Source organism: Hypomesus transpacificus, chromosome 17, assembly GCF_021917145.1.
Source record: "Hypomesus transpacificus isolate Combined female chromosome 17, fHypTra1, whole genome shotgun sequence".
NCBI lineage: Eukaryota > Metazoa > Chordata > Actinopteri > Osmeriformes > Osmeridae > Hypomesus > Hypomesus transpacificus.
Genome location: NC_061076.1, coordinates 5,290,079 through 5,315,320, shown reverse-complemented (window position 1 = coordinate 5,315,320; position 25,242 = coordinate 5,290,079). Strand labels below are relative to the sequence as shown.

Sequence of the window (25,242 nt, the reverse complement as noted above, 5' to 3'; positions counted from 1 at the left end):
CTGCAGTCTTTTCTCCCCATTTTGTGGAGCTCAGCAAATAATCGTTCTGCCTGTAGCCACCCCCTTCCCCTCCTCCCCCTCTACTCTTCCTTCTCTCCCATTGGATGGGCCGGAACTTGGAGAGGGAGTGTGATAGAGAAGTCGATGGAGGGAGGAGGGAGGGGGTGGGCGTGAATCACTGTCATATTCATCTGGCTCTTGTCTAATTGAAGAAAGTGTTTTAGTAGATTGGAAGACAGTGAAAGGAAGAACAGAACGTGTGGGGCTATGCTGAAAAGAGACAGGAGATGGGGAAAGAGAGGGGGGAGAGAGATAGGGAGAGAGAGAGGCTGAGAGAGAGTGAGAGAGAGAGAAACAGAGAGAAAGAGAGAGAGAGAGAGAGAGAGAGAGAGAGAGAGAGAGAGAGAGAGAGAGAGAGAGAGAGAGAGAGAGAGAGAGAACGCTATGTGTGTATGTGCATTGCTATACTGGTTGGTACTGCTATGGTCGAAGTTGCCTCCACTCAGTCATCTTTTCTAGTTCTGAGAGATTATTGCACTCAGGCTTCATGCTGCACTCATGTCTATGGGTCGGAAGTGTCTGTTACACCTGTTTATTCTGAAATCACATATTATCAGGATCCCTTTCACTGTCGGTTGAGGTCCCACTACATTCAAATATTCAGCATTAATGAATAGTACATAAATATGTACTATTGGATGGTGACTACCCAATAGTACTAGCCTTTGAACATGAACAGTGGGAATAAAGGAAGGAAGGAAGAAGAAGGGATGGAATGAGAAGGGAAGTGAGGAAGGAAGGAAGGAAGGCAGGCAGGCCAGCTCAGGGTGTGGCAGAGGAGTCTGGGCTCTCAGCCGGGCTTCCCAGAGCTCAGCAGATCCCCACGAGGTGCCTGAGTTGCAGAAAGAGACTGGGGAGCGATGTGATTAGCTGATGGAAGTCAGCTGTGTGATATACTGAGAGAGTCGAGAACTAGGTTAGTCTATATGTAACTCAATTTTAGCTTCAGTAGTTCTGATGCAGTCAACTCGTTTTTCTTTGTTTTAGTTTAAATAACTACAGTTCCTTTGAATTGTTATAATAATGTTGCTCAACTTGTTCTTGTTTGATATTTAGACTCATTCAGGGCCGGCCCAAGGCATAAGCAAACTAAGCGACCTCATAGGGCCCCGTGGCCACCATAGGGCCCTCAAGAGCACATTCAATTACAGTTTAATGTTTTATATATATATATATAATATATATATATATATTATATATATATATATAAAACGTATATAAAATATGTATATATATATATATATATATATATATATAAAACATTAAACTGTAATTGAATGTGCTCTTGAGGGCCCTATGGTGGCCACGGGGCCCTATGAGGTCGCTTAGTTTGCTTATGCTTATTATATATATATATATATATATTAACAACGCCAAGGGGCCCCAAATCAATTCTGCTTAAGGCCCCGCAAGGGCTTGGTCCAGCCCTTGACTCATTCATAGCTACACATTACAATGCCCTAGTTTCCCAAGACACTTGCTCTATGGACTGAGCAAACTACAATGAAGTTCAATTCTAAGGTCAGATGCTCCTTTAGTACGTTTTCGCAAAACTGTCAACGTTTGTTCAACTCCTGTAACCTTAGTAGTAGATGGCTGGGGTAGTCTACTAGCGTAATTTGGGATGTTTCATTTTGCTGAAGAAAAAGAAAATGATGTTCAACTCAATCACGCGTATAATTATTTGTACCTCTCTCTCTCTCTGTCTCCCTCTCTCCCTCTCTATTTCTGACTCCTCCCACCCCCTCCCACCTGCGTTCTCTCGCTCCTCTCTATTCCTTGTCCCCCTCTCTTCAGTTCGGTGTGTGCCTCCTCGTTGAAAGGACGCAGGGGTGGGAACAAGTCGTCCAATAAAGCATGTTACACTGCAGACATGACTTGTGCGCCAGACAGCGAGAAAATTGTGATAAACTGTGGAGGGTTGCGACACGAGACCTATCGGAGCACCCTCAAAACTCTCCCTGGTACCCGCTTATCATGGCTCACCGAACCGGACGCTTTTAGCAACTTCGACTACGACCCCAAATCCGACGAGTTCTTCTTTGATCGCCACCCTGCCACCTTTGCTTTCATACTCAACTATTACCGCACAGGAAAGCTGCACTGTCCCAACAATGTGTGCGGTCCGCTCTTCGAAGAGGAGCTCGCCTTCTGGGGCATTGACGAGACGGACGTGGAAGCATGCTGCTGGATGAACTACCGGCAACACAGGGACGCCGAAGAAGCATTGGACAGCTTTGAAACCCCCGAACCGGAGCTTCCGGATGACGATCCAGCTTTGACCGGAGGCGACGGGGACCTGAAGCGGCTATGCCTGCAAGAGGACGGCCGCAAGGCCAGTTGGTGGGCTGTCTGGCAGCCCTTTATGTGGGCACTTTTTGAGGATCCCTATTCATCCAAACAAGCCCGGGTAAGTCCCCCTGAATTTGCATGACCTAGAATTGAATGGAATGGCCCTATACGGTGTCAGGTGGTCTAGTAACAATTTTGCCTGCCTGCGTAATCACGTCAAAAGTTACTTCCTAACTCCAGTAACCAAATGCATTGCTTCTTACTAGGAGCTGAACTTCTCAAAAAGTTAGATTTACACCGCCCAGTGTGGGACTGTTGAATCGGAAGTGTTAAGGTGCACTGCCTTTCTGCCTCTTAGTTCGTCCCCATAACCTCTCGTTCTCCTTTTCCATTTTACGCACTACTCCTGTTATGGCTGCGACTCCAGTTTACTGCATCCCCCCCCCCTCCTTTACCATGCTTGATTAAATCCTTTTGATTGTTCGTCAAATACGACATATCATATATATATATATAAATAAAATATACTCCCGATGACCGCATACGTCTCTTTTAGCGCATTTCCTCGCGCACTTGTCTACCGGTCACTTGGCCTAACCTAGTGCGCATCTCTAAGCATCCTTTCCTTTCTCTCTCTTTCCCTCTCTATCTCCTTTTTTCAGTCTCTCTCTCCCTCTCTTGTTCGCTCCCTCTCACTGTCTGTCCAACTCTCTCTCTCTCTCACATTATCTGTCTCACTCTATGGGTGATCAGTCTCTCTCTCTCTTCCTATGAATGCCCCCCCCCCCCAACATTCAGGCAAACTGGCAAAGATGAACATCCTTATGCAAGCAGTAAACTGTAGTCCTAATTTGAAATGACTGCATGGGTGATCCTGTTGATTGAATTGTCCAGCGCATTACACCACAGTCTGTTTGGTGACAGTGCTTAGTTGGAACGGAGGTCATGCAGCATCAAGTCCTAGGGACCCATCTCAATGGTGACCTAGCAGAGACCTGGAGCCTTGTAGGCCCCCTGAACTCATGCAGGCACTGGCTTTCATTCAACAATCTATAACTATCAGAGTGTTTACAGGATCTATACAGGCCACCAGCCATGTTACCACCAGCCTTGTTACCGTTACTGAATATACCATATACAATTACTTTTGTATTGCTGATTTCCAGATTCTAAAAGTGTGGACCTAATGTGTTACTTGTTACAACCTTTGTTATGTGTGTATCACACCTTCAGCCAGACAACCATTAACACCTTCACACATTTGCACACAGTGACTGTGACTCTATGTCTACCAGGACACTGTTCCTGGTCTGAAACAGGGTGAGCCAAGTATTAGGAATAGGCCAGACAGGAGTCATCAACGTGAGGAAGGCATCTTCATGGATGGAAAGTGTTTGACTGTGAGTGTCTAAATGATCTAAGGGAGGTATAGCTTTTATTTAGACCTTTCAGGACCCTTGTGTTGAAGTATGGATTGGGACCAGGAGAGATTGAGGCTAAATCTACAGAGGTACGTATTCCTAGCAGAGCTGAAGCGAGGCGGATCTGTTGAACTGAAGCAGGTAGGAAGGCGTGGATAATTCATGCTGTACACCGATATAACAAGCCTCGGTCAATATAGCAACGTAATCGGTTGTTTGTTTGTGTCAAAACAGGGGAGATTTGACTTCATGTGCCACACTAGCATACAACGTTTGTTTAACATTCTCCTTTAAATCGTTTTTACACAGTCTCATGGTATGAAGTCCAAATGTTTCTTCTTACTCAAGAAACTTATCACTCATCCTCTCTAGTCCTCCCTATTTCCATTCTCTCTTCCATCCTATAATATGCCTCCACAATCCCAATGCATAGTTGTCTCTAAAATCCATATCAATTAAACGGACACATAGACTACCTGTGACCTGGATTATTGTGTTAAAGTGTATTCCTTCATTGACTCGGACCCAGGAAGATGGCTCATTGACCAGTGGGTGTTGACTGGTTCCTAGTTTAGCCTGGAGAGATGCAGGGTCAACAGAACCCATTCATACCTCTGTCATGGACCAATCAAAAGGATGGCTTCCTGGTCTGCTAAAAGCCAGTGGGTGGACGGTGTAATTCTTGTGTCTTCCTGGTAAAGAGGTTGATTTGGATTTTAAGGGTGACCTTTTGGTCACGTCTCCAGTGTAGAGGAGGTCTGGTCTACCGTAGAGGAAGTCTGGTCTACTGAGAGGCATGTAGTCCTACTAATCTTAGAGGGATCTGGAACCAGCATAGGAGAGGGGAGGGAAGTGTGATGGATTTCTGGCAGCTATGACAAAAGATGACAGATGACAGAAACATGTTTTAAATTCCAATTGAGCTGATCAGTAGGTAGGGGCAGGAGTCCTTATGAATCCACGAACAAATCTCGAATATCGGTAATGATAAACTCTGAGCGTGGAATGATAAACTGAAATAGACCAGAATTATTTTAGACCCACTGGATGTGTGATAGAATGTGGTAGTCTTATAAACAGGGCTTCTAGAGGAAATCCTTCATTTGCATCGATTATATAATTGACAGAAGATGCCCCCGAATCCGTTTGATTCTCAGAAAGCTGCTCAACTGAAGGGTGTAGTATAGCGGGTAGGCAAAATGTCGTCATCACTTTTCGGTGCCACCAGTGAATCCTTCTAACTCTCCATCACCAGTGACACGCTAGCTGTTTTATTATCACGGATGCAGGGGTGCGCGCTGGATTGCTTATTATCGTTTCAGAGCGCCCCTCTTTTTCCCACTCCCCCCTTTCCTACTCCCTCCCTCCCCCTTTCTCTCCTTGTGCTATAGCGTAGCACTGCAGTGCCGATAGTAGCTGACTGCGCGCCGATTTCTGCTGCAGCGCAGCACGAGGAGCAGCGGTCTAAAAGAAGAGAAAGAACGAAAGGGGGGTGTTGGGCTTGGGGGATGTTTGTGCTAGCCCTTTTAAGACTTCGATCGGGAGTAAAAGCACTAAAACTATTGGATGGGGTCGCTTTCCACTCTTTCTCTCGTTTTTTTTTTGCTTAGCCTCGCAAGCTTGGATGTGCGTATCCGTTTATTGATTAGACCATACATCTCCGTCGGCCCATTCACGTGGCTGTCTCCTCAGAATGGTGCTCTTTGTGAGAGAACCCCCCCCCCCATACACACACACACTTTACGCAGCGGGGTGTGCTGGCAATACCCTAATCTTAACTGAAGACGCTTCTTATCTACACACACAAGCCACATACACGAACACACATGTAGATAAGAAAAACGTATATTATGCATGGCATATGTGATGCATAATATATGCCAGTGGTAGTTACTGTGAGTCACTTCAGAGACTATACATGTCATTATCTCTGACCTCCTTTTATTTCCACAGGCTAGGCTTCTACAGGTTAGGTTGTTCACCTGGAGGATGAAGGTCCCTGGTCCAATGCTCATTAGCCATGTTGCGCATGGTCCCTTATAGCCATGGGCTTTGAGGAGTACGGTACTGCACAGGTTTCTCCGTGTACATTAGAGGGAGTGGATAACATTTGATGACATGTCAAAAAAAAAAACGTTTAACCTCTGTGTGGTCCTCTGTCCTCGCGCCCTCCTCCCTTTCTCACCCATCGTGATTAATGGTTCGATGAAAGAACACGGGGCTCACCGTAGAACACATCAGTAAATACCAATGCATCCCCCCTTCCTCCGAGCATTACATGCTACAGCATGCACGCGGAAGACACCTCTATCTCTCCCACTTCACAAATGAGGTCGTGCACTGGACTGCACTAGAAACTCGTGCTTACTATTACATACAAGTGAAACCCAATTATATACACAATCAGCTGTTTACGTTTGTTATGTGAAGAGGTAGCAAAAATCACACTCGCATACACTGGAATAAACTGCAAAGGTGCTGTTTTGTGGAAGACTGCACCGCAGTACTTTTGCACTTGTTTGCGGTAGCCTGAGGTTGCATACAGCGGCAATATGAGCTGGAGGCGTATGTTCAGAAACTGCCAGGGTCGTGGAGCTGTCCAGTGCTGAAGTGCGCGCGCAGAAGTTTTTGATGGAGGACACGGTGGGGTTTGTGCTTTTCCGGCAGCATATTCAGTTGCAATGCGATCATCAGCCAACAGTGGATAGGTGTTGATTCTGTGATGAGGATCAGCTCAGCGATAGTTGAGTCTTATCACTGCTAATTTGATATTGCCAGACAACCCTGATGTTACGTCAAGGCTGCCCCTGCAAGTCAATGGACCTTAAGTTCACGACATCTCGTCACTAAATTCCATACTGCATGCCAAAACCTAAACGAGGGGCAAATGGGTCCCATGGACATATAAACTACCTTTACTCTTCAGTCTCAACCTTTCCAGTTTATTAGTCTACACGGGGCCTATGAGTTATCCTTGCTTTCCCCAGATGTTTGTAAACAATAGGTAAGTCGGGGGACACGCAAGATGCCTAAAATAGCAGCCCGTGAGTTAGGAACTAGATTCCTTTGTAGCCAACAGCAGCTTACTTTAAAATGTGTCGACGGACACGAGCACTAGCACTGGGCACTCTGTGTCGGTCGCGCTTCAAATGAAAGGCTCTCATCTTTCCACGACGGGAGCTGATTTATTTATTAATCACAATCTGCATTTGAAGTCTGTACTCAAGGGATGCATTGACCCACTGGAACCTTTCATTCCCGCACTTATGGGGTTTCCTCAAATGGAACGCAGCCCAATTTGCCGTGCGTGTGGTTTGGTATTGTCTGCGTGTTGGCGAGTGCTCTACCCAGGCTTCAAATCGGTTTCGTTGTCTCAAGGTGAAATTCAACAACTAATGCAGTAGAACAGCCGTTATGCTATCGTCATCGTCTTGCTTCTGAAAGGTTTTTGTTTGTTTAGGGCCACCTTATAGTCACCTATCCCTCCCCTCTCTCTTACCTCTAAATAAAGGCTTTAACATTTTAGATTTAGATGTACCCGTCGCTGGCAATAGCACGCACACCTCCCCCGGTGGTTTCTGTAGACGTTACTGCACCTCCGCTGCACACTCCCTGCCGAGTGCTTTTCCAAACCGGCCACTGCACAAAAAAAGCCCATGGCCCTCTTTCTGTTATTTGACCGATGTGTGTGCGTGTCCATGCACTCGGCCTTTGGCAGTAACTTGTCTTTGTTGCGCAGTATGGTTTGCAGCGGGCAAATAGCCTTCGTGGTTGTTGCTTGGACCCGGTGCGGGTTTCGTGTGGAATCGGGCTCCCTCTACGGGTGAACACCTAAGAACCGTTGGCAGTATGGACAAAGTTGAGAGTAATAGAGCAATATATAGTTTGGGAAGCTTGGAACGAGTATCACTTAACGTGAGGATCTACTTAGGTTTCCCGTCAACATCCTCGAGGGAGGTTTCCTCCCAACGGAACATCGCAGGGATCACACATTTCACCAGTGGAAACAAGCCACAAGCCACACACACACACACACACACACAACACACACAACACACACAGATACACACAACACACATACACTCTTCTTTCCTATGACCAGGAACTGTTCAGATTGCCAGTTATTACGGCTTGCTGGACAGCAAAGTATTAGGTGGGATTTGTCAGTTAGATGTCAGATTCTTCCACACAGCTTCCGTTTTAGTCTGTTAATCTTCTGGATGTATGTATAGGCCTGAACGAGCCCTCTGATTGGCTATGGGCCTTAAGGTCCTGTTCAATCCAAAAGCGTTTTCAAAAATAAACAGCTCCAGGAAAGAAAATGGTTGCACTATTTATGCTCCAACATAATGTATTTTGAAGAAATCACTGCATGGTGAAAGGGGTTTCACCTCCCCTGCTGTGTGATCTGATGTGAAGAGCCGTCAGTTGCAGAAGAGCAAGTGCATAAAGAACGATAATTATGCTAGTCTTTAGGAAGGACCAGGACCACTGGAGGGTTTGGCCTGAGAGGCCAGGCAATTCATCCCTGATTGGTGCTTACGGATCAGTGGAGATAAGTGATTGGCATTTGGGTTGCCGGCGGTTAAAATGGCTGAGCAGCAGTAGGAGTCAAGCAGCTAGACATCCTTTTCACTGTCGGTAAAACCCTAGATCGAATGTGGCCGGCAGGAGACCGTATTGACACTGAGCCCATATTTCCCTTAAGCCATCTGTTGTTTTGGATATGGGCCGTAATGTACGAGTGGTGTGCTGGTCTCATGAGGAGGACACCGAGGAGTTTGGGGGGGGGGGGGGGGGGGGGAAGAAGAGGGGGGAGGGAGGAGACCAGTTCACTTACGCAGATGAGTGTTCATGTGGCAACACCACATACGGTACGCATGACATGAACATGTACACGCATCCACGGACGCTGCCTGTTCTGATGTGGACACACACACACACACGCGCGCACACACACACAGGCACACAGCCCATGGACTATATGAGTTGAGAGGCTTCGTCTGTCTCTCCTTTGGTCACACTTCCAACTCCCTTCCCTCTCTCCCTCAAGATTTCACTTTTGCAGAGAGAGAGAGAGCGAGCGAGCGAGAAAGAGTGAGAGAGAGAGAGAGAGAGAGAGGGAGAGAATGCCTGCGTGCGTCTACTAAAAGCATTTTCAATGCACACAGCTCGCTTTTATGTCCCCTCTTTAAAACAGCGCATTATTGCAGACTCCGCTTTTTCATATATACACACACAAGCACACACACGAAAAAGCTCTCTGTCAGTCTCCATGCGCCATATCGATAACATGATGATTTCTGTAAAGCTTCTCGCTGGGTTAGCTGTGTTGAAATCCCTGGTGGCACGTTCTAGGCAACAACAAAAAAAAATGATTGATTGTATAGGAGAGTAGAGTGTGTGTGTATAAATGAGCTTGGTGCGTGTGTGATCCCGGTGCATGTTTGCACGCGCCTGCGCTCTGCGGAGAAGAGGTGTGTGAGAGAAGGGGGACTCATGAAATGATGATGACGGTAATGCTGCAGCATGCCGTATGGGGGGAGGGCGAGCGAGACCGAGGGATGAGCGAACGAAGGAACCGGAGGGTTGAGAGCGAGGAGAGGAAAGTTGCGGGAAGGAGGAAGGGAAAATGGATAATGAACATGGGAGAGGGGGGGGGGGGGGGGGGGGTTTGGGAGAAGGGGAGACGAGGGCCCGATGCCTAGAATGAAAGGGGGGATCTTTTGAGAGCAGAGATGTAGGTAAGATTCTCAGCTCTGCGCCATCTGGGACTGCTGGAACAAGCTTGCCTGTGTGCAGGGGAACAGAATGGACAGACAAAGACAGGAAGTAGAAAAGAGCTGATTGCGACGTTCTGCATTAAAGCGGTGTCCCCCTATTTTTAACAGTCTTTCTCTCTCTGTCTCTCTTTCTCTCTCTCTCTCTCTCTCCTCTCTCTCCTCTCTCTCTCTCTCTCTCTCTCTCTCTCTCTGTCTCTCTGTCTCTGTCTCTCTCTCTGTCTCCTCTCTCTCTCTTTCTCTCTCTCTGTCTTGCTCTCACTCACTCTCTCTCTCCATCCATAAAGCGTGGGCACATTTACCAGCTAGCCCAGTTAATCTCCTGGTGACAGTGTCTCCGTTGGGTGGACACACTTGGCCTGTCTTGGATTTGATGATGCTGATGATTTAGGAGGGCCTTTGTGGGATACTGCTGCTGAGGTGGTGCTTTACAAACACGCGTAATCGCTCTAAACTCTGCGTGTGTGTGTGTGTGTGTGCAGTGAGGGTGATGCAGTTTTTTTTATTCCAGTATGATGGCAAACTATACTTGAGTATATTAAAAAAAAAGTCAAATGAGTTATTTTGAGGGTTGTGCAAGATGTAGAGAGACAGGAAGAGTGAAACGGCGTGAAGGAGAGGAGGAAAGGAAAATTTGCAAGGACAAACGTACGTAGTGCACCGCAGTGATCAGGATCGAATACTAAGCAGAAAAAATGCAATGCCCTCTCTGGTTTCACCTCAGTGGAGTGAGTGTGTGTTTGTCATAGTGTGTGTGTTTGTCATAGTGTGTGTGTTTGTCATAGTGTGTGCACGCATGTTTTTTTGGTTAAGAGTGGCATAAAAGCACTGTCGCTAACTCAGAGCATGAGAGCAAAGATTTTAAGAGCATTCTAGTAGGCTTCAAGATACAGAGTTTGTGTATTTTCATATGTTCATGACTTTGTCTTGCTCTTCCTGTATTTCCTGCAGCTAATGCACATCAGTATTCCAGCAGGGTGGTCTACTGTACTAAGTGCAGTACCTGGAGATATAGTAAATCACCTTCCCTTCTGCAATACTTTACTATAGGTGCTGTACTATACTGTAACAACTACCCCTGAGCGAGTTGTCCTTTGCCCTGTCTGTCTGTCTGTCTCTCTCTTTTTTTTTCTTTCTTCCCCTCATCTCTCTCTTTCCCTTCTATTTTTTCTATTTTAAAATGTTTCTGTATGTGCTTGCAATGCTGTCATTCACTGGTTTATTGGTCTTGCATCTCTCTCTCTCTCTCTCTCTCTCTCTCTCTCTCTCTCTCTCTCTCTCTCTCTCTCTCTCTCTCTCTCTCTCTCTCTCTCTCTCTCTCTCTCTCTCACTCCCTCCGTATCCATGTTGTGTCTGTCCTATTTTCCTAATCTCATTCCTCTTCTATCCCACTGGGCCTTTTGTCTTCCGATATGTCCCCAGAGATCCACCCTTTCCATTCTCCTATTCGTCTCTCCATCCCGCCCGTTCCGTAGCATCGCCATAGAAAACTGCAAGGGCCTTGATGAATGAAACGTTAGATATCCCCTACTATGGCTGCTGGTAGGGAACCTACGATCGTGCGTTTTTTCTTCCCGTGAGAAAGGCCATCATTCCAGTCCTGTTCACTACTGCTGTAGTGGCAGCATCTTGCCCTCCCTCTGCACGAAGCTACCTGAGAGGAAGGGGGGGGGGGGTCCTGCAGGGGAACAGACAACGTTGTTCACTACTATGGGCACGTGGATGTTTCCTATGTAGGGCGCAGTGAGTCCCTAGACCACAGTCTCAGTCCATACTCGTTGTCTCATTATTTTTGAATGAGCAGGTTATATAAAGAAGACTGCCCGAGCCGGGATGTGTTCGAGTGGCCCACCGCGCCCCCATATGGATCCAGCAGAGTGAAGGAAGGGAGGAAGGATTGGTTTGAGAAGACCATAAAGTCTTTGAGTACCGTGGCTTTCTCAATGAGATGCGATGCACCATTCATAAGCACTCAGCGCCTTGTCTATGATGGCTTTCTCTCCTGCTTTGCTCTCTCTCTCTCTCTCTCTCTCTCTCTCTCTCTCTCTCTCTCTCTCTCTCTCTCTCTCTCTCTCTCTCTCTCTATCTCTCTCTCTCTCGCACACACTCTCTCTTCCTCCTTCTTGAACCGCTTCAATCTTTTGAGTTACTCTCTTTATCTTACTCTTTATCTCCTTCCTTCCTACCCTCCTTTGCACTCCCAGTCCTTGTCTTGCTCCATCTCTCCCCTAGGTTTCGGCACTTATTTATTCTTATGCAATTTGGTCGTATTTAGTCACCAAAACACCATTCCCCCACAAGAACACACATGCAAACACATTCCTCAGCATTTACCCATGTGAAAGCATGCACGTGTATGCTTGCATGGCTTGCAGTCCACACACATATTCCTCACATGCATTCCGGCGAATGCTTGGACACAAACCTGCCATTCTGTAGGCAAACACTCTCACATTCTGTATGAACAGCATACTCACGTAGTAGGTCTCTGTCACGCAATGTTCAAGTGAAACTCGTGAACGCTTCAGGTACACGTAGCCCCACAAACACACACACACACCCACTCACCCACATACACCCACCAAGGATGCTCATCTATCTGCAGCCCCATCCCTCCCTCCCTCCCCTCGGTCCCTTGCTCCATCCACCCACCCCCTTCCCCTATGTGTCTCTGGCCCAGGCCTGAGACCAGCTGCTGGGCCGCTGGGGTTCTCCAGGCTCCTGGCCTCTGTGGCTCCATGTACCCGTGTCCTGCGCCAGCTCCTCCCTCCCTGGTGTACTGCCAAGACTAAGAGAGGGTGGGAGAGACGGGGGAAGAGAGAGGGGGTGCTGGCGAGTGTCCTATCCAGACCTCCCTCCCACCTCCTCCATCCTCCATCCTCCCTTCCCCCTCTCTCTCCCCCCCCCACCCCCCCTTCCCAGATGGCTTTGCTGATGCTGATGGGGCTGGGTCCCTGTGCTACACCCTTCCCTCCCTCTCCTTCTGGTTTTCAATACATCCTTCACTCTCTCTGTCTCTGTCTGCTCTACACACTCTGTCACACAGAGACACACACATGTACCGGTGCCTGGACAGCCCCTGAAACACACACATACACACACACACACATACACACCCCCACACTGACTAACAGGATCAATATGAGATGAATTGCCTTCCTCAGTAGATGATCTCACACAGTCTAGGACATACCAATGCCACAAGCACCAGACCTTACAGTAGATGCGATGGAGCTAGGTTAAGACTAGGCCACATGACAGCTACCACTGAGGATCTCTCCACTGAGCAAATCTACTCTCTCCAGACTGCACATACATGTATTATGCAAATCATGGCATGTATTGAGACAGTCTCCTACCAGGTAGCTGTGGCTGCAGTGCTCTGGTAGAGAATGCTGCTTAAATGAAGCAGAGATGCCAGAGTGTTTGATAGTGGGTGTCTATCATTCACAGGGCTAGTAAAATACAGTCTGAAGTGAGTTTTCTATCCGCTAAGGGAACTGTATCACAGTTACAGGAGTAAATGTGACATCCCTTTACAGCCCTCAGTTACATGAGTACCATAGACACGATGCTCACTACAACACAGAGCCCAAATGTAGGTGATATTCACGTCATGTTGCTCTCTCTTTCTCTCACACACACACACACACACACCACATGGACACACACACAAACACGCACGTCCCCCTATTCTTCTCTTGCCCTTTCTGTGTAATGAGTCGTACATAGTCCCTTGTGTTATGCAGGTTGTGACAGACAGAGGCTCTTGTCACAGAGCTCCCAATGGTGTTTTCCATTTACACAGCTCCAAAAGCCACTAGTGATCTCTTTTTCGCAGCCTTTCTGCTTGGCCACAGCTCTGCTCCGTGGAAGCCTGGAGCAGTATTTGGCAGGGAGCTGTCCTTGGTACTGAATGCTGTAGCCGTACTAGACCAAACCTCTGCACTGATCCGAGCACACTGCAGCAATCTGTAACCATACAGCAGCAGAGCTGAAAACTGATTTCTATACTGCTTTCATCCTTTTCTCTTTTTTCTTTTCGATTTTGTCTCCCCCGTCCTCTTCTTCTGTTACTATATTGTTACATTTAAGTATATTACATTTTTCCAATCATCCTCCCTCAGTTTCTCAAACACACACACACACCTCTCTTTGTCTTTCTTTCTTTCTTGTACTCTCTCCCTTTACACACACACACACACCGCATGCTTACCCTGTGCTGTAGGCTGTTTTCACTCCTCTGTACTGTAGCTAGCGTACGGATGGATGCTCTTAGTGCTATAGCCCCCATGTCCACACAATGTGACTTCACCTCTCTCCATCTCCCTCTCTCTCTCCCTCTCTGTCTCTCTCTATAGCGCTCTGTCTGTCTTTTCTCTCTCTCACTTTTTCTGCCTGTTTGTTCCCTTTTTCGCCCCCCCCCCCTTTTTTTCCACCTTGGGTATCTGTTGGTCCGTGACATTATGGTGCAGTAAGGAGAGAGCGAGGCAGAGAAGTAGAGAGAAAGAGAGAGCGAGGCAGATAAGTAGAGAGAAAGACAGAGCGAGGCAGAGAAGTAGAGAGAAAGAGAGAGCGAGGCAGAAAAGTAGAGTGAAAGAGAGAGCTGTAGAAAAGAGAATAAAGTGAGAGGTAGAGAGGGAGAACTCCAGGCATATTTCCATCCTCTCTCTCAGTCCTCCATCCACCCTTTTCCCAATATGTTAGACGCAGACAGGCTCGCAAAGCAGATTCAATTTGTCGAAAATATTACCTCGACCCCCCCAAAAAGACTTGATGCTGTTCATATCACTGGAGTTTTTGGACACCTAAAATGTTTATGATCTAATAATATAATAGGATGCTTTTTGTCGATAGGATTTAATCTATAGATTTATAATTAAAGACTCCCCACCACTCTTTGTTGTTCATCCAAATGATTGTATTGATTGGCAGTGCTGATTCAGTAAGGCCATCGAGCTTGTGCACTCCTTTTGGCTGATCGCAATTAGAATTTGAGTGCTTGTGGTTAAAGGTTGGTCTGTACTTGCTGGCTTTAAGTTGTCTGGGATGTTTGTGAAGCGTGCGCTCTCCTGGGTTTTCCTGCTGACCTGTGGAAAGGAGGGGTGTCTAGCGCAAGGGTGGGTGAGCTTCTTTTGATTGACAGATCTTTCCCTTTGCATTGCTTATTTGTTTAGGCTGGTTTGAAAAATATCTATGGACAATTGTGTAATACCACATGTCAAGGTGTAAGTGGTTACAGTACGTGGTCAAGCAACATATATCATGATGCCTGACTAGAAACTAGAAACCATGCTGTCCACTGTATACACTTGAGATGGTTGTTTCTACAACCCAGGTAAGTTGACCAGTCGGCTCATAGACAAAAGACAACCGATATGCTGCATATTCCCACTTTATTTGTATTTTTACCAAGAATAAAAAGAAGCCAGTAGTTAACTCTGTCAGCTCAAAGGACAAGAAAAAGCTAGGAGGTGCTCACAGGGTAAGAGCACGTACCACTAAGGCCAAGACTTAACACAGGGGCCTGGGTTCAAATCTGCCTCAGGCCATTTCCTGCATGTCTTCCCCCCTGTCTCTCTCTGTGCTTTCCTGTCTCTTTATCCAACTGTGTCGATACAAAAAAAAAATTGTCAGGAATGTTCACAATAACAATGTTCAACTTCAAACAAAGTACAATCGTCGATCCAGTAGATTCTAAGAAGGTTTTATCAGACCAAGAAAGTTCATGCCTTGCCAGTCCCAAGCACCAAAAAGTTTGAGAAGTGCTGCTGTGTAATGGCCGGTCTGACCATGACCCTGACAGCAGTAATCACACTATCCTGTAGTAAAAATGAACAGACCTGAATGAAAAGTGTAAGTTACATTGGGCTATATTACATTACAAGCGACTCAGCCATGCAACAATATCCCCGTCACTGTACCTCCTAGCTGAATGAACCTGTAGCATGAAGTCATTCAGCAGAATGCGTTGTGTAACGGAGGTAGCGCTAATTGCAAGTGTCGCACCTCCCAGTCTGTGTCGCAGCAGCGGCCGTTGTCATCGCCGTGTCCTTACGCTGGGGGGAGGAGAGGGGGGGGGTTGTGCTGTGGTGTAACGCAGACTGTGACCTGGTCTAAGGGAGGTGACTGGACTACAAATAGCCCTGTTTTATATTAGCATCTGTTCCCCATGAGGTGTCAATAGCCACATTGGCCTGGATTCCTCTCCTCGTCCTCTAACACAGCACTGCCTCCGGACTTCTGCCGACTCAGAGGTGTGTGTGTGTGTGTGTTTATCAAGACCAAGCAGTTTGTGTGTTTGTGTGGGGGGGGAAAGAGACATGAGGAGGTTTATACGTGACCATGTTCCGTGGTCGTGTCTCTCTTCCAGAGGATTCACAGTTATCTCAAAGAGGAGGTCCTATACTGTAGAGGGCCTTAAGAAGCTGCAATATAGGTTGGTGGGCCACTGCTAGGGTTAGCATTAGCTCCTTCTCTCTCTCTCTCTCTTTCTCTCCCTCCTTTTCCACTTTTTTTTTCTCAAAACTTTTTGTATCTGTTCTGTCCCTCTCTTCCTTCCTCTCTTTCTTTTCTTTTTTCTCTGTTGTTTTACTTTCTGCCTTTCCCCCATATCCCCTCTCTTAGTGACACAGAGAGGTCAGGGCAGCACCATCCGACTGTGATGAGTTTTGAGTAGAGCTCATAGCCAGTCAGGCTAATTGATCATAATAGCCTGTTTTGATCTGCTGTTCCAAGCTCATTCACACTATCCATTTATACTTCACAGCTTTTGACTGAACCTCTCTTTGTTCTTTGCCCTTTAATCCTCCCCACCTCCTACCCCCCCTGTCAGTATATTATGGAAGTTGTTTGCTAAGAGCAGATTATCGAGTGAGGGAGTGAGATTTGTTGACAAATGTGTTTATTTTTAATGTTTTATTCCACACATCAGCCATAACCTGTTAAAAGTGTATGTGTACATGAAGGGTTTCTTCTTGGGACCACTTAGTTGCTTCTAAAGGCCCATAACAGTCAATATATGTGGTGGATGCATTTTTGGTATGTCAACGCTGGTTTGTCTAATGGCCAATGTTCATGTCAGCAAACTATGAAATGTTTACGGGGAAATGTTTTATTCATAATAAACAATGGAAAGTAATGGTGGAACTAAGGAGAGAAAAGAAAGAGGGAAAGAGAGAGAGAAAGAAAGGTAGGGTTAACAGAAGGGAGGCACCAATACAAAAGGAGGATGAGAGGAGAAATTGCCTGAAGAGAGGAGGACAGCAGAAGAGATGGAAAGAGAGGAAGATGGTCTGGACAGCAGAGGAAGCAGGAAGACTAGGGCAATTTAGTAGCAGCAGCACATTAAGGAGAATTAGGTCAGTTTGACTTGAGTGGTATGAAAATGGGAGTGGGGCGAGGTCTAAACTGTTAGAGAAGAGAATAGAAGTGAGGGATTATCTTTTAGAAAAGGAAGAAGGGGATGATTGTGTCTCGGTGCTTGATTTCGATTTCGATTATTTGAGACGAAAGAAGCAAACAGAACTGATTAAAATTAGCCTCAGTGGTAGTCACTCTGCCTTTCCAAGTCCAAGTGTCATTATAATTTGCCAACTGTGGCTATCTCAACATAGAAATCAGGAATGTATTCATTTTCATCCTCACATGTAGTCCTTTCCGGTCATTGAATCAAATCTCCACAAAGACACATGATATCTATTTATAGTTCACTTTTTACCCATCATGTGTACCCACAGTAAATAATCACTTATTCATGACAAGAATGATTTATTCATCGTAACTTCCTTCACCCTAAGTTTTAATTTCAATTTCACTCTTGAAATCCCAATCACTTCCCTTCTCTTTCGTTCACCTCCCCGGTAGCTTTCTCCTTCACCCTTCCCTCTCTTTTGTCTCTCCTCCCTCTGCTTCTCCTCCCCCTACTCTGATGTTTTTCCATCTACAGTCGCTTTCCCTCCCTCTCGTCTTCTACCTTCACATATGCTCCAGTGCTTGTTCAGATCTGAGCACTGCAGTGTGCAGCTAAACTCCCGCATGTCCACAAGGTGGAACCAGTGACTGGTCGCTCGGACCATTGCGGTGTTGAAAAAAAGGCTTGGTAAGTGATGGCAGTGTGTGTTTTTAAACAGCAACAGTTTAGGACTTGAGTGCTATTGAACAAGACCTCCATCATCCCGGCAGAGTGTAACTCAGCAGAGTGGGTCTGGTATTGGCTGCAGGAGTCCCAGACTGGAACACCTATGTGCTACTCTGAGAGTTCAGTTTCTGTCCCCTCTCCTTTCATGGATATAGAGCCATTCCTGCCCTGTATGTGAACAGTAAATGGTACACTCTGCTGGTCATTCGCTAAGAAGCATTCAGTGTGTTCTCACAGTGTATTTAATGTACATTATGGACTGTGGCCATGGCGGTGGAGTTGCTTCGTAGATGCAAGCGAGGAGGAAGATTGTTGTTCTTGTGTTATTAAAGCGCCGCTAATGGAAGGAGAAGTGTTCGTACGTGTGCTCATGTTGCGGGTCCCAACCTCGGCATATTTGCTGGGGTTTGATAATGATGTGCGAGACCACTCTTCTCAGCCTCAAACACAGTTTCCATTCACATGCAAAGTTAAAGAGAAGAAGAAAGGAGAAGGAGGTGGGAAAAAGAAAAAACGCTCATTCGAAAGTGGGACTGGGTGCTTCAGAACACTGAGGGTGACATCACCGTGGCGACAGTGTCTCTGGTCGGCACAGGAAGTGGGCTCCGTCCTCATCAGCATTTTGAGGCCACGGCGAGATGGGCCTGTTAAATTAGTCCACACTAATAGGGTCTGGGAATTAGCCAAATCTCCCTGGATTCTCCCTGCCTTTTCTCATCCGTCACCATGAGAAGATTGACCTGACTTCTTCTATTTGAGAGGCATCCTTAAAGCCATCTCGCTTATTGTGTGTGTGTTTGGGGAGTGTTATAAGAGGTTTCCTCTCCACAACAATGACCCGATCAGGCATTCTGCAAGACGAAACCTACTCTGCAGTCAGGTCTCTGTGAGGACCCCAATACATCCAGGCAGCTTACTTACTGCGCCGAAGAGATGTGGGAGAGGGAGAGAGATGGAGAGAAAGAGGGAGGAAGGGAGGAGGAGGAGGTTTTGAGGTAGGCCTATGGGAGAGCTGAGTGAGAGCAGAGGGGGTTGTTTAGAGGTAGAGATTTTCTGAGGAAGGGAGGGGGGGGGGGTGGGTAAGAAAGCGTAAGGAAAAGGGAGTGTGTGTGTGGGGGGGGGGCACTGCAGAGAAGGGGAAACAGCAGATCTGGCCACACACACACACATATACACACATTTACAAAATGCCCATAATGACGCGCTACATAAAATAAATTAATGGGTTGGAGGAAGCCAGGAGGCAGCATGGTGTGGTAGAGTGTAGGGGTTTGTGTAGCTATGGTTAAGATAGAGGGGTGTAAAGGGAACGTAGGGAGGGGGAAGGGGGGCCAGAGAGGGGGAGGAAAGCCGAGAGGGGGGCAGAGAAGGGGGAGGAAAGCAGGGAAGGGGAAGACTAGTGTGGAGAAGTGATATGCAGAGAGAAATGGGGAAGGAAAAGGAGAACCAGAGAGGGCGCCAGGGGGCTGTGGAGAAGCGAGCAGGGCCGATTTCTGGGAGGGAGAACTGAGATGAACAGATACTATTGATCAGTCTCTGATAGGAGAAGAGGAGGGGCTCTTTATACAGGTAGCGGCGTATGCCGGCTCGATCAATAGACATTTATCTGTGTGAGAGGGAACATGACATCTCTGTTTTCATAATGGTGGCCACAGGATTGCCCACAGCATAACTCAGTGCTCCCTCCCCACATTCCTTCTGCCTCTCTCAATTTTCTCCTCTACTCTGTCCCCACTCTCCTCACGTTCTGCCCGTCTTAAATCTCTCTCTGTACTAATTTTCCCATCTCTATCTCATGATCTCCCCTCTTATGTTTTCATCCCTATGCTTTTTTCTTCCTCCAGTTGTCTGGTTCCAGTGTCTCTCTCTCTCTCTCTCTCTCTCTCTCTCTCTCTCTCTCTCTCTCTCTCTCTATCTCTCTCTCTCTGTGTCTCTCTAAATATCTTAGTGCAGTGACAATGACATTGCAGCACACAGGATTCCCTTTTATTTCACCCTTTCTCTCCTTCTTTCTTTCTCCATTTTGCTTTCACGCTTTCTCTTTCTCTATCTCTGTTACCCCTCTTCTCCCTCCCTCCCTCCCTCCCCCCTCTCTCTCTCTCTCTCTCTCTCTCTCTCTCTCTCTCTCTCTCTCTCTCTCTCTCTCTCTCTGTCTCTCTCTATCTCTCTGTCTCTCTTTCTGTCTCTCTCCGTCTCTGTCTCTCTCTCTGTCTATCTCTCTCTCTATGTCTCTCTCTCTGTCAGCTCATTTGTAATTTGACAAGTTGTTAATGGTGTTTGGCGCCCCCTATCTTCAGTCCATTTACACTTCTAGCTCAGCCACTGCAATGGCCCAAAAGAGCAGCAGTACTGTTTTACACAGCAGGAAGCTTAGCTATGGACTTATATAAAAAATCTCAGAGGTTATATGTTTACATTTTTGGAAATCAGTAGGGCACTGTGGTGTTGCTGGCCGTTCAGGGACACTGGAGTGACCTCCATCTGTAGCTACGTGCAGTAGTAATGGATGAGGCAGACTGTTCTGAGACTGTCGCTGGTCGAGCACAAACTGTTGGTGGGTCTCTGTTGTATTGTGTCTGCCTTTTTTCAATGACATTGTCAAGCGTAGGTCTTCCTTTCGATCGATGCCATTTTAATATCTGACCTTCCCCTTCTTCCCCTCTCCCTCCCGCCTCTCCTCCTCCTCTCCCCCCCTCTCCCTCCCACCACCCTCTCCCTCCTCCTCTCTGCCCCGGGCAGTACGTAGCGCTGGCCTCGCTCCTCTTCATCCTGATCTCCATCTCCACCTTCTGCCTGGAGACGCACGAGGCCTTCAACACCATCTACAACAAGACGGAGAACGTGACGGTGGGCAACGTGACGAGCGAGGAGATCGTCTACGAGGTGGTGACGGACGGCTGGCTGACCTACGTGGAGGGCATGTGCGTCATCTGGTTCACCATCGAGGTGTTCTTCCGCGTGATCTTCTGCCCGGACAAAGGGGAGTTCTTCCGGACCACCCTCAACATCATCGACTTCATCGCCATCATGCCCTTCTACCTGGAGGTGGCGCTCAGCGGCCTCTCCTCCAAAGCAGCCAAAGACGTGCTGGGCTTCCTGCGCGTGGTCCGCTTCGTGCGGATCCTGCGTATCTTCAAGCTGACCCGTCACTTTGTGGGCCTGAGGGTGCTGGGCCACACCCTGCGCGCCAGCACCAACGAGTTCCTCCTCCTCATCATCTTCCTCGCCCTGGGCGTGCTCATCTTCGCCACCATGATCTACTACGCCGAGCGCATTGGGGCCGACCCCGCCGACCCCACGGCCGCCGCCCACACCACCTTTAAGAACATCCCCATCGGCTTCTGGTGGGCAGTGGTCACCATGACTACGCTGGGCTACGGGGACATGTACCCGGAAACGTGGTCGGGCATGCTGGTGGGCGCGCTGTGCGCCCTGGCGGGGGTGCTGACCATCGCCATGCCCGTGCCCGTCATCGTCAACAACTTCGGCATGTACTACTCCCTGGCCATGGCCAAGCAGAAGCTCCCCAAGAAGAGGAACAAACACATCCCCCGCGCGCCCCAGCCCGGCTCGCCCAACTACTGCAAGCCCGACGCCCTCGCCATGGCGACAGCCTCACCGCACAGGCTCATGGGTAACGTGCTGGGTCCGGGCATGGTGGGCTCGGGCAGTATGGGAGGAGGAGACTGCCCCCTGGCGCAGGAGGAGATCATCGAGATCAACAGGACAGGTGAGCAGGAGTGGGCGTGCGAGGGAGTGTTTGCGTTTGTGGCCGCGCGGATGTGTGTGGATGCATGTGGATGGGTGCGTGTGTGTTGGTATGTGGATGGGTGCGTGTGTGTTGGTATGTGGATGGGTGCGTGTGTGTTGGTATGTGGATGGGTGCGTGTGTGTTGGTATGTGGATGGGTGCGTGTGTGTTGGTATGTGGATGGGTGCGTGTGTGTTGGTATGTGGATGGGTGCGTGTGTGTTTGCGTTGCAAACTATCAAACACATCAACGCAAACGGTAAGTTGACTGTGGCCCTCCCTGTCCCTCTCGGATATCAGCTCAGCGTCTGCACGGCAGAGTACAAGTTGGAGCGTGTGAAGTTCTTGAACTACTGAGGCCGTTCAGACTCCCTTGTGGAGATCCCACTGCCTCTCCTCTATAGACACACAACATAGAAGTGGATCGTTTGGAACTGAGATTAGCCTGTCACCACAACACTTAACGGAAGATGAAGAAGAGCAAAATGTAATGGAACTAGAAGAGCAGGGGGGGGGGGGCACCATGGGGGGACTAGGCCTGTTGAAGGTCAGGCATCCACACACACACTCGCAAAGCGTTACAAAGCATCAATATATTCAGAAACATGGAACCATGTGCCATGCATGAACATGCCATGTTCCGTCTGTCAGGGAAGCCCACAGTCACGCTAGGCGGGAGGGGAAAGTATGGGGCTCACTAACTTATCCTTTTACATCCTTACTGTTTACTTGGAGTATCTCCTCGGTCATTGTCCTCCTGACTCCTGACATGTATACTTGTCACCTCTTCTCCCCTCTTCTCCTGTCTCCCGGTTCTTCTCTTTATGATGGTCTCTCTCGGTCACTCTTTCCAGCTCTCTCTTAGACCCTCGCCCTCTCTTGTTAGCTCTGCCTCAGTGGGACATTGATCTGCATGTGTTCTTTAGCAGGGACTGGGAGGGGATGTCTCGATATGTTTAGGCTATGGGTGGGGATGTCAGGGGTCCGTCTGAGATGAGATGAGGAGGTTAGGTGGACAGGAGACACAGTTAGTCTGTGTTTGAGTCCTGTGGTCCTGAGCAGAGTAGGACTGGCAGGAACATCGGCGCTCACGGAGTGTCCTCTCTGTGTGGCTCGGTAGGGGCCCTCTGGTCTTTCCCCTGGTCTCACCTCTGGTCTTTCCCCTGGTCTCACCTGTGGTGGCTCACCTCTGGTCTCACCCCTTGTCACACCTCAACCACAGTCTGACTAACACAGAAAACCCACACGAGGATGACATTGTATTTTCTTTAATTAAAGGTGCCATTGAGAAGAAAATGAAGGCACTTGTTTCCATTAAATGGACATATTGGATAACGTACAAATCCCTGACCCTGATCTTAGCCGAAGGCACTCAAACACCTGATTATAGATTTGTATGTGTTGACCGGCTGCAGTCAGAAGTGAATGGCCGGAGACAGCGTGTGGTCCAAGGCTCTCTATAGACCCGGGAGTTGATGGAAGGCAGCTGAGTGAAAGCATGACTGGGCTGGTTCCCTGAGGGCAGCTTCAAGGGAGAGGTCTGAAGTCTGTGGTGTAGTTATCCGGGTCACGGCAAACTGTGAACCTTTGACTCTGACCGCCACACACTCACACGCCTGCTGTCGTGCCTCAAGTGTTGTCGCACAACGCTGTTTCTTCCTGCACTTCCACGCAGAACACACACCCTTGTGGCACACAGGAAGGGTTTACTGCTTCATCCAGGAAGTGACACGCAATGCCATTTTTTTTATGGAGCTAGAGTCGTGTAAGTTATGGGAGCTTGCAATCGATTTGATATGTACTGTCGATCTGAACATGGGAAGTCATGAGAAGTCTTTATAAAAACGTTTTTGAGACCTTGCTGTCACCAAGGAAACGCTTGGAGAAAGTTAACTGAATAGTGTAGTGAAATCATGTCATATTCAGTATTCAACATGCAGTATGATGAAAGCATGACTGTGTGCCAAGTAACTTGCTATTTATACATCAGTTAAATAGCGGTCTTTTGACAGCTCCCAAACTTGGAATGTCAGGAATTTAGCAGACGTAATGTCCTCTTGACTGGAGGCAAAGTTGAACATCAGAGTCCTAATCTGTGCTCCTAGAGTCAGATGTTTCCCCTTCATATCATCTCCTACATTACATGGTCTGGTTGGTTCCTGTGGGAATATGAGAACCAGTTGTGTAACTAGGGCTCTGTCTCTCTCCCTCTCTTTTTTCTCTCTCTCTCTCTCTCTCTCTCTCTCTCTCTCTCTCTCTCTCTCTCTCTCTCTCTCTCTCTCTCTCTCTATCTCTCTCTCTCTCTCCCTCTCTTTCTCTCTCTCTCTCTCTGTCTCTCTCTCTCTTTTCACTGCAGGTCTCTTTCATTCACTCGAGCGTCCGTGTCCCTTTCCTTTAGTGTCTCTGCCCTTCTCTCCTGGTCGCTCGGCTGATCCGTCCTCCTCCCCACATCCCGGTGTGCGCGCGTGTGCTTGTTGTGTCGTCGCGAGGGATCGCCCACTGGGTTATTTCTGTAAATTGTTGAGCAGTAAGTCAGGTCAGATTAGATTTGACAGCTGTGTCGGAAGCTATAATCACAAGTTACCCTGCAGCATCTCCAAGTTAGTGAACGTGTCTGCTTGTGTGTGTGCGTGTGTGCGTGTGGGCATATGTGTGCGCGTACAGGTTGGTACAGTATCTCACAGTAGTAACCTCCCCTCTCCTTCTCTTCCTTCCCTTCCCCCTCATCCTCCCTCTTTTTCTTGGATGCCTTCCCTCCTCTTTTGCTTATTGGGAGTGCATTGATGCTGTGTGTGTGTGTGTGTGTGTGTGTGTGTGTGTGTGTGTGTGTGTGTGTGTGTGTGTGTGTGTGCAGTAGGAGAGGCTGGGCTCCTGCCTTTTCCACTGCAGTGTTTTGGTCACGTGAGTGGCAAGGCTATCACAGGACACTAATGTTCTTTTGTCCCCTCCTCCCCCACCTTTGCCTAATCTGTCCTCCCTCCTTCTTGCCTCCCCCCCACTTCCCCTCCTTCTCTCACATTCCCTCTGTTATTACGTCGTCTTTTAATTCTGCTCCCTTTTCCTTCCTTCCTCCATTTCCCGTTTTTTTTCCTTCATCTGCATTTGGCTTTATAAACCCAAACTCGTTCCTCATCTTGTTGTCAAACTCCTTTTGCACTGTTTTCTCTCCCTTATTTTTTGAACCTCTGTTTTTTTTATATTCGGTATGTACCCGTTTTTCTTACTGTTGATCCTTTACGTCCTCTTTCACTCCCCCCCCCGCCCCCCCCCTTCTCCCACCACCTCCCCATACCTTCTCCCTCCCTCCCCCACCTCTCTCCCTCCCCCCCTCTTTCCCTCCCTCCCTGTCTCCCTGTCTCCCTCCCCCACCTATCTCTGTCGTCCCTCAGACTCCAAGCAGAACGGAGATGCGGCCAATGCCGCGCTGGCCAATGAGGACTGTCCTAACATAGACCAGGTGTTAGGGGATGAGAGGAGCCCTGCGACAGGGGGCCTGGGCTCGGGGAGTGGCCGCGAGCGCTACCCCCACGACCGCGCATGCTTCCTGCTGAGCACTGGCGAGTTCCAACGCGCCACAGACGGGAACGTCAGGAAAGGTACGCCAGGGCTTGGACCATGACACACACAGACACACACACAGACATGCACACGCACACCCACACACACACACTTACATTTGGACATGCACACACCCTATTGGGCCATACTGGAGGGACGGTTTACTGTAGACACACCTATTTTACATATTCGAACTCCATAGACGAGCAGACACACTGTAGTTCCCTTTATCCTCCCCCCTG

General features: G+C 48.1%; 1 protein-coding gene across 1 annotated transcript in view; it reads left to right on the top strand.

Annotated features, from left to right (window-relative positions):
- Positions 1–1,897: 1,897 nt before the first annotated feature.
- LOC124478933 (potassium voltage-gated channel subfamily C member 1-like) overlaps positions 1,898–25,242 on the top strand; it is a 41,338-nt gene continuing 17,993 nt past the window's right edge. The window contains exons 1-3 of the mRNA XM_047037341.1: positions 1,898–2,470; positions 20,433–21,423; positions 24,832–25,038. Of these exons, the coding sequence (XP_046893297.1) occupies positions 1,934–2,470; positions 20,433–21,423; positions 24,832–25,038 (1,735 nt within the window). The 5' untranslated portion in view covers positions 1,898–1,933. The remainder of the gene's footprint in view (positions 2,471–20,432; positions 21,424–24,831; positions 25,039–25,242) is intronic.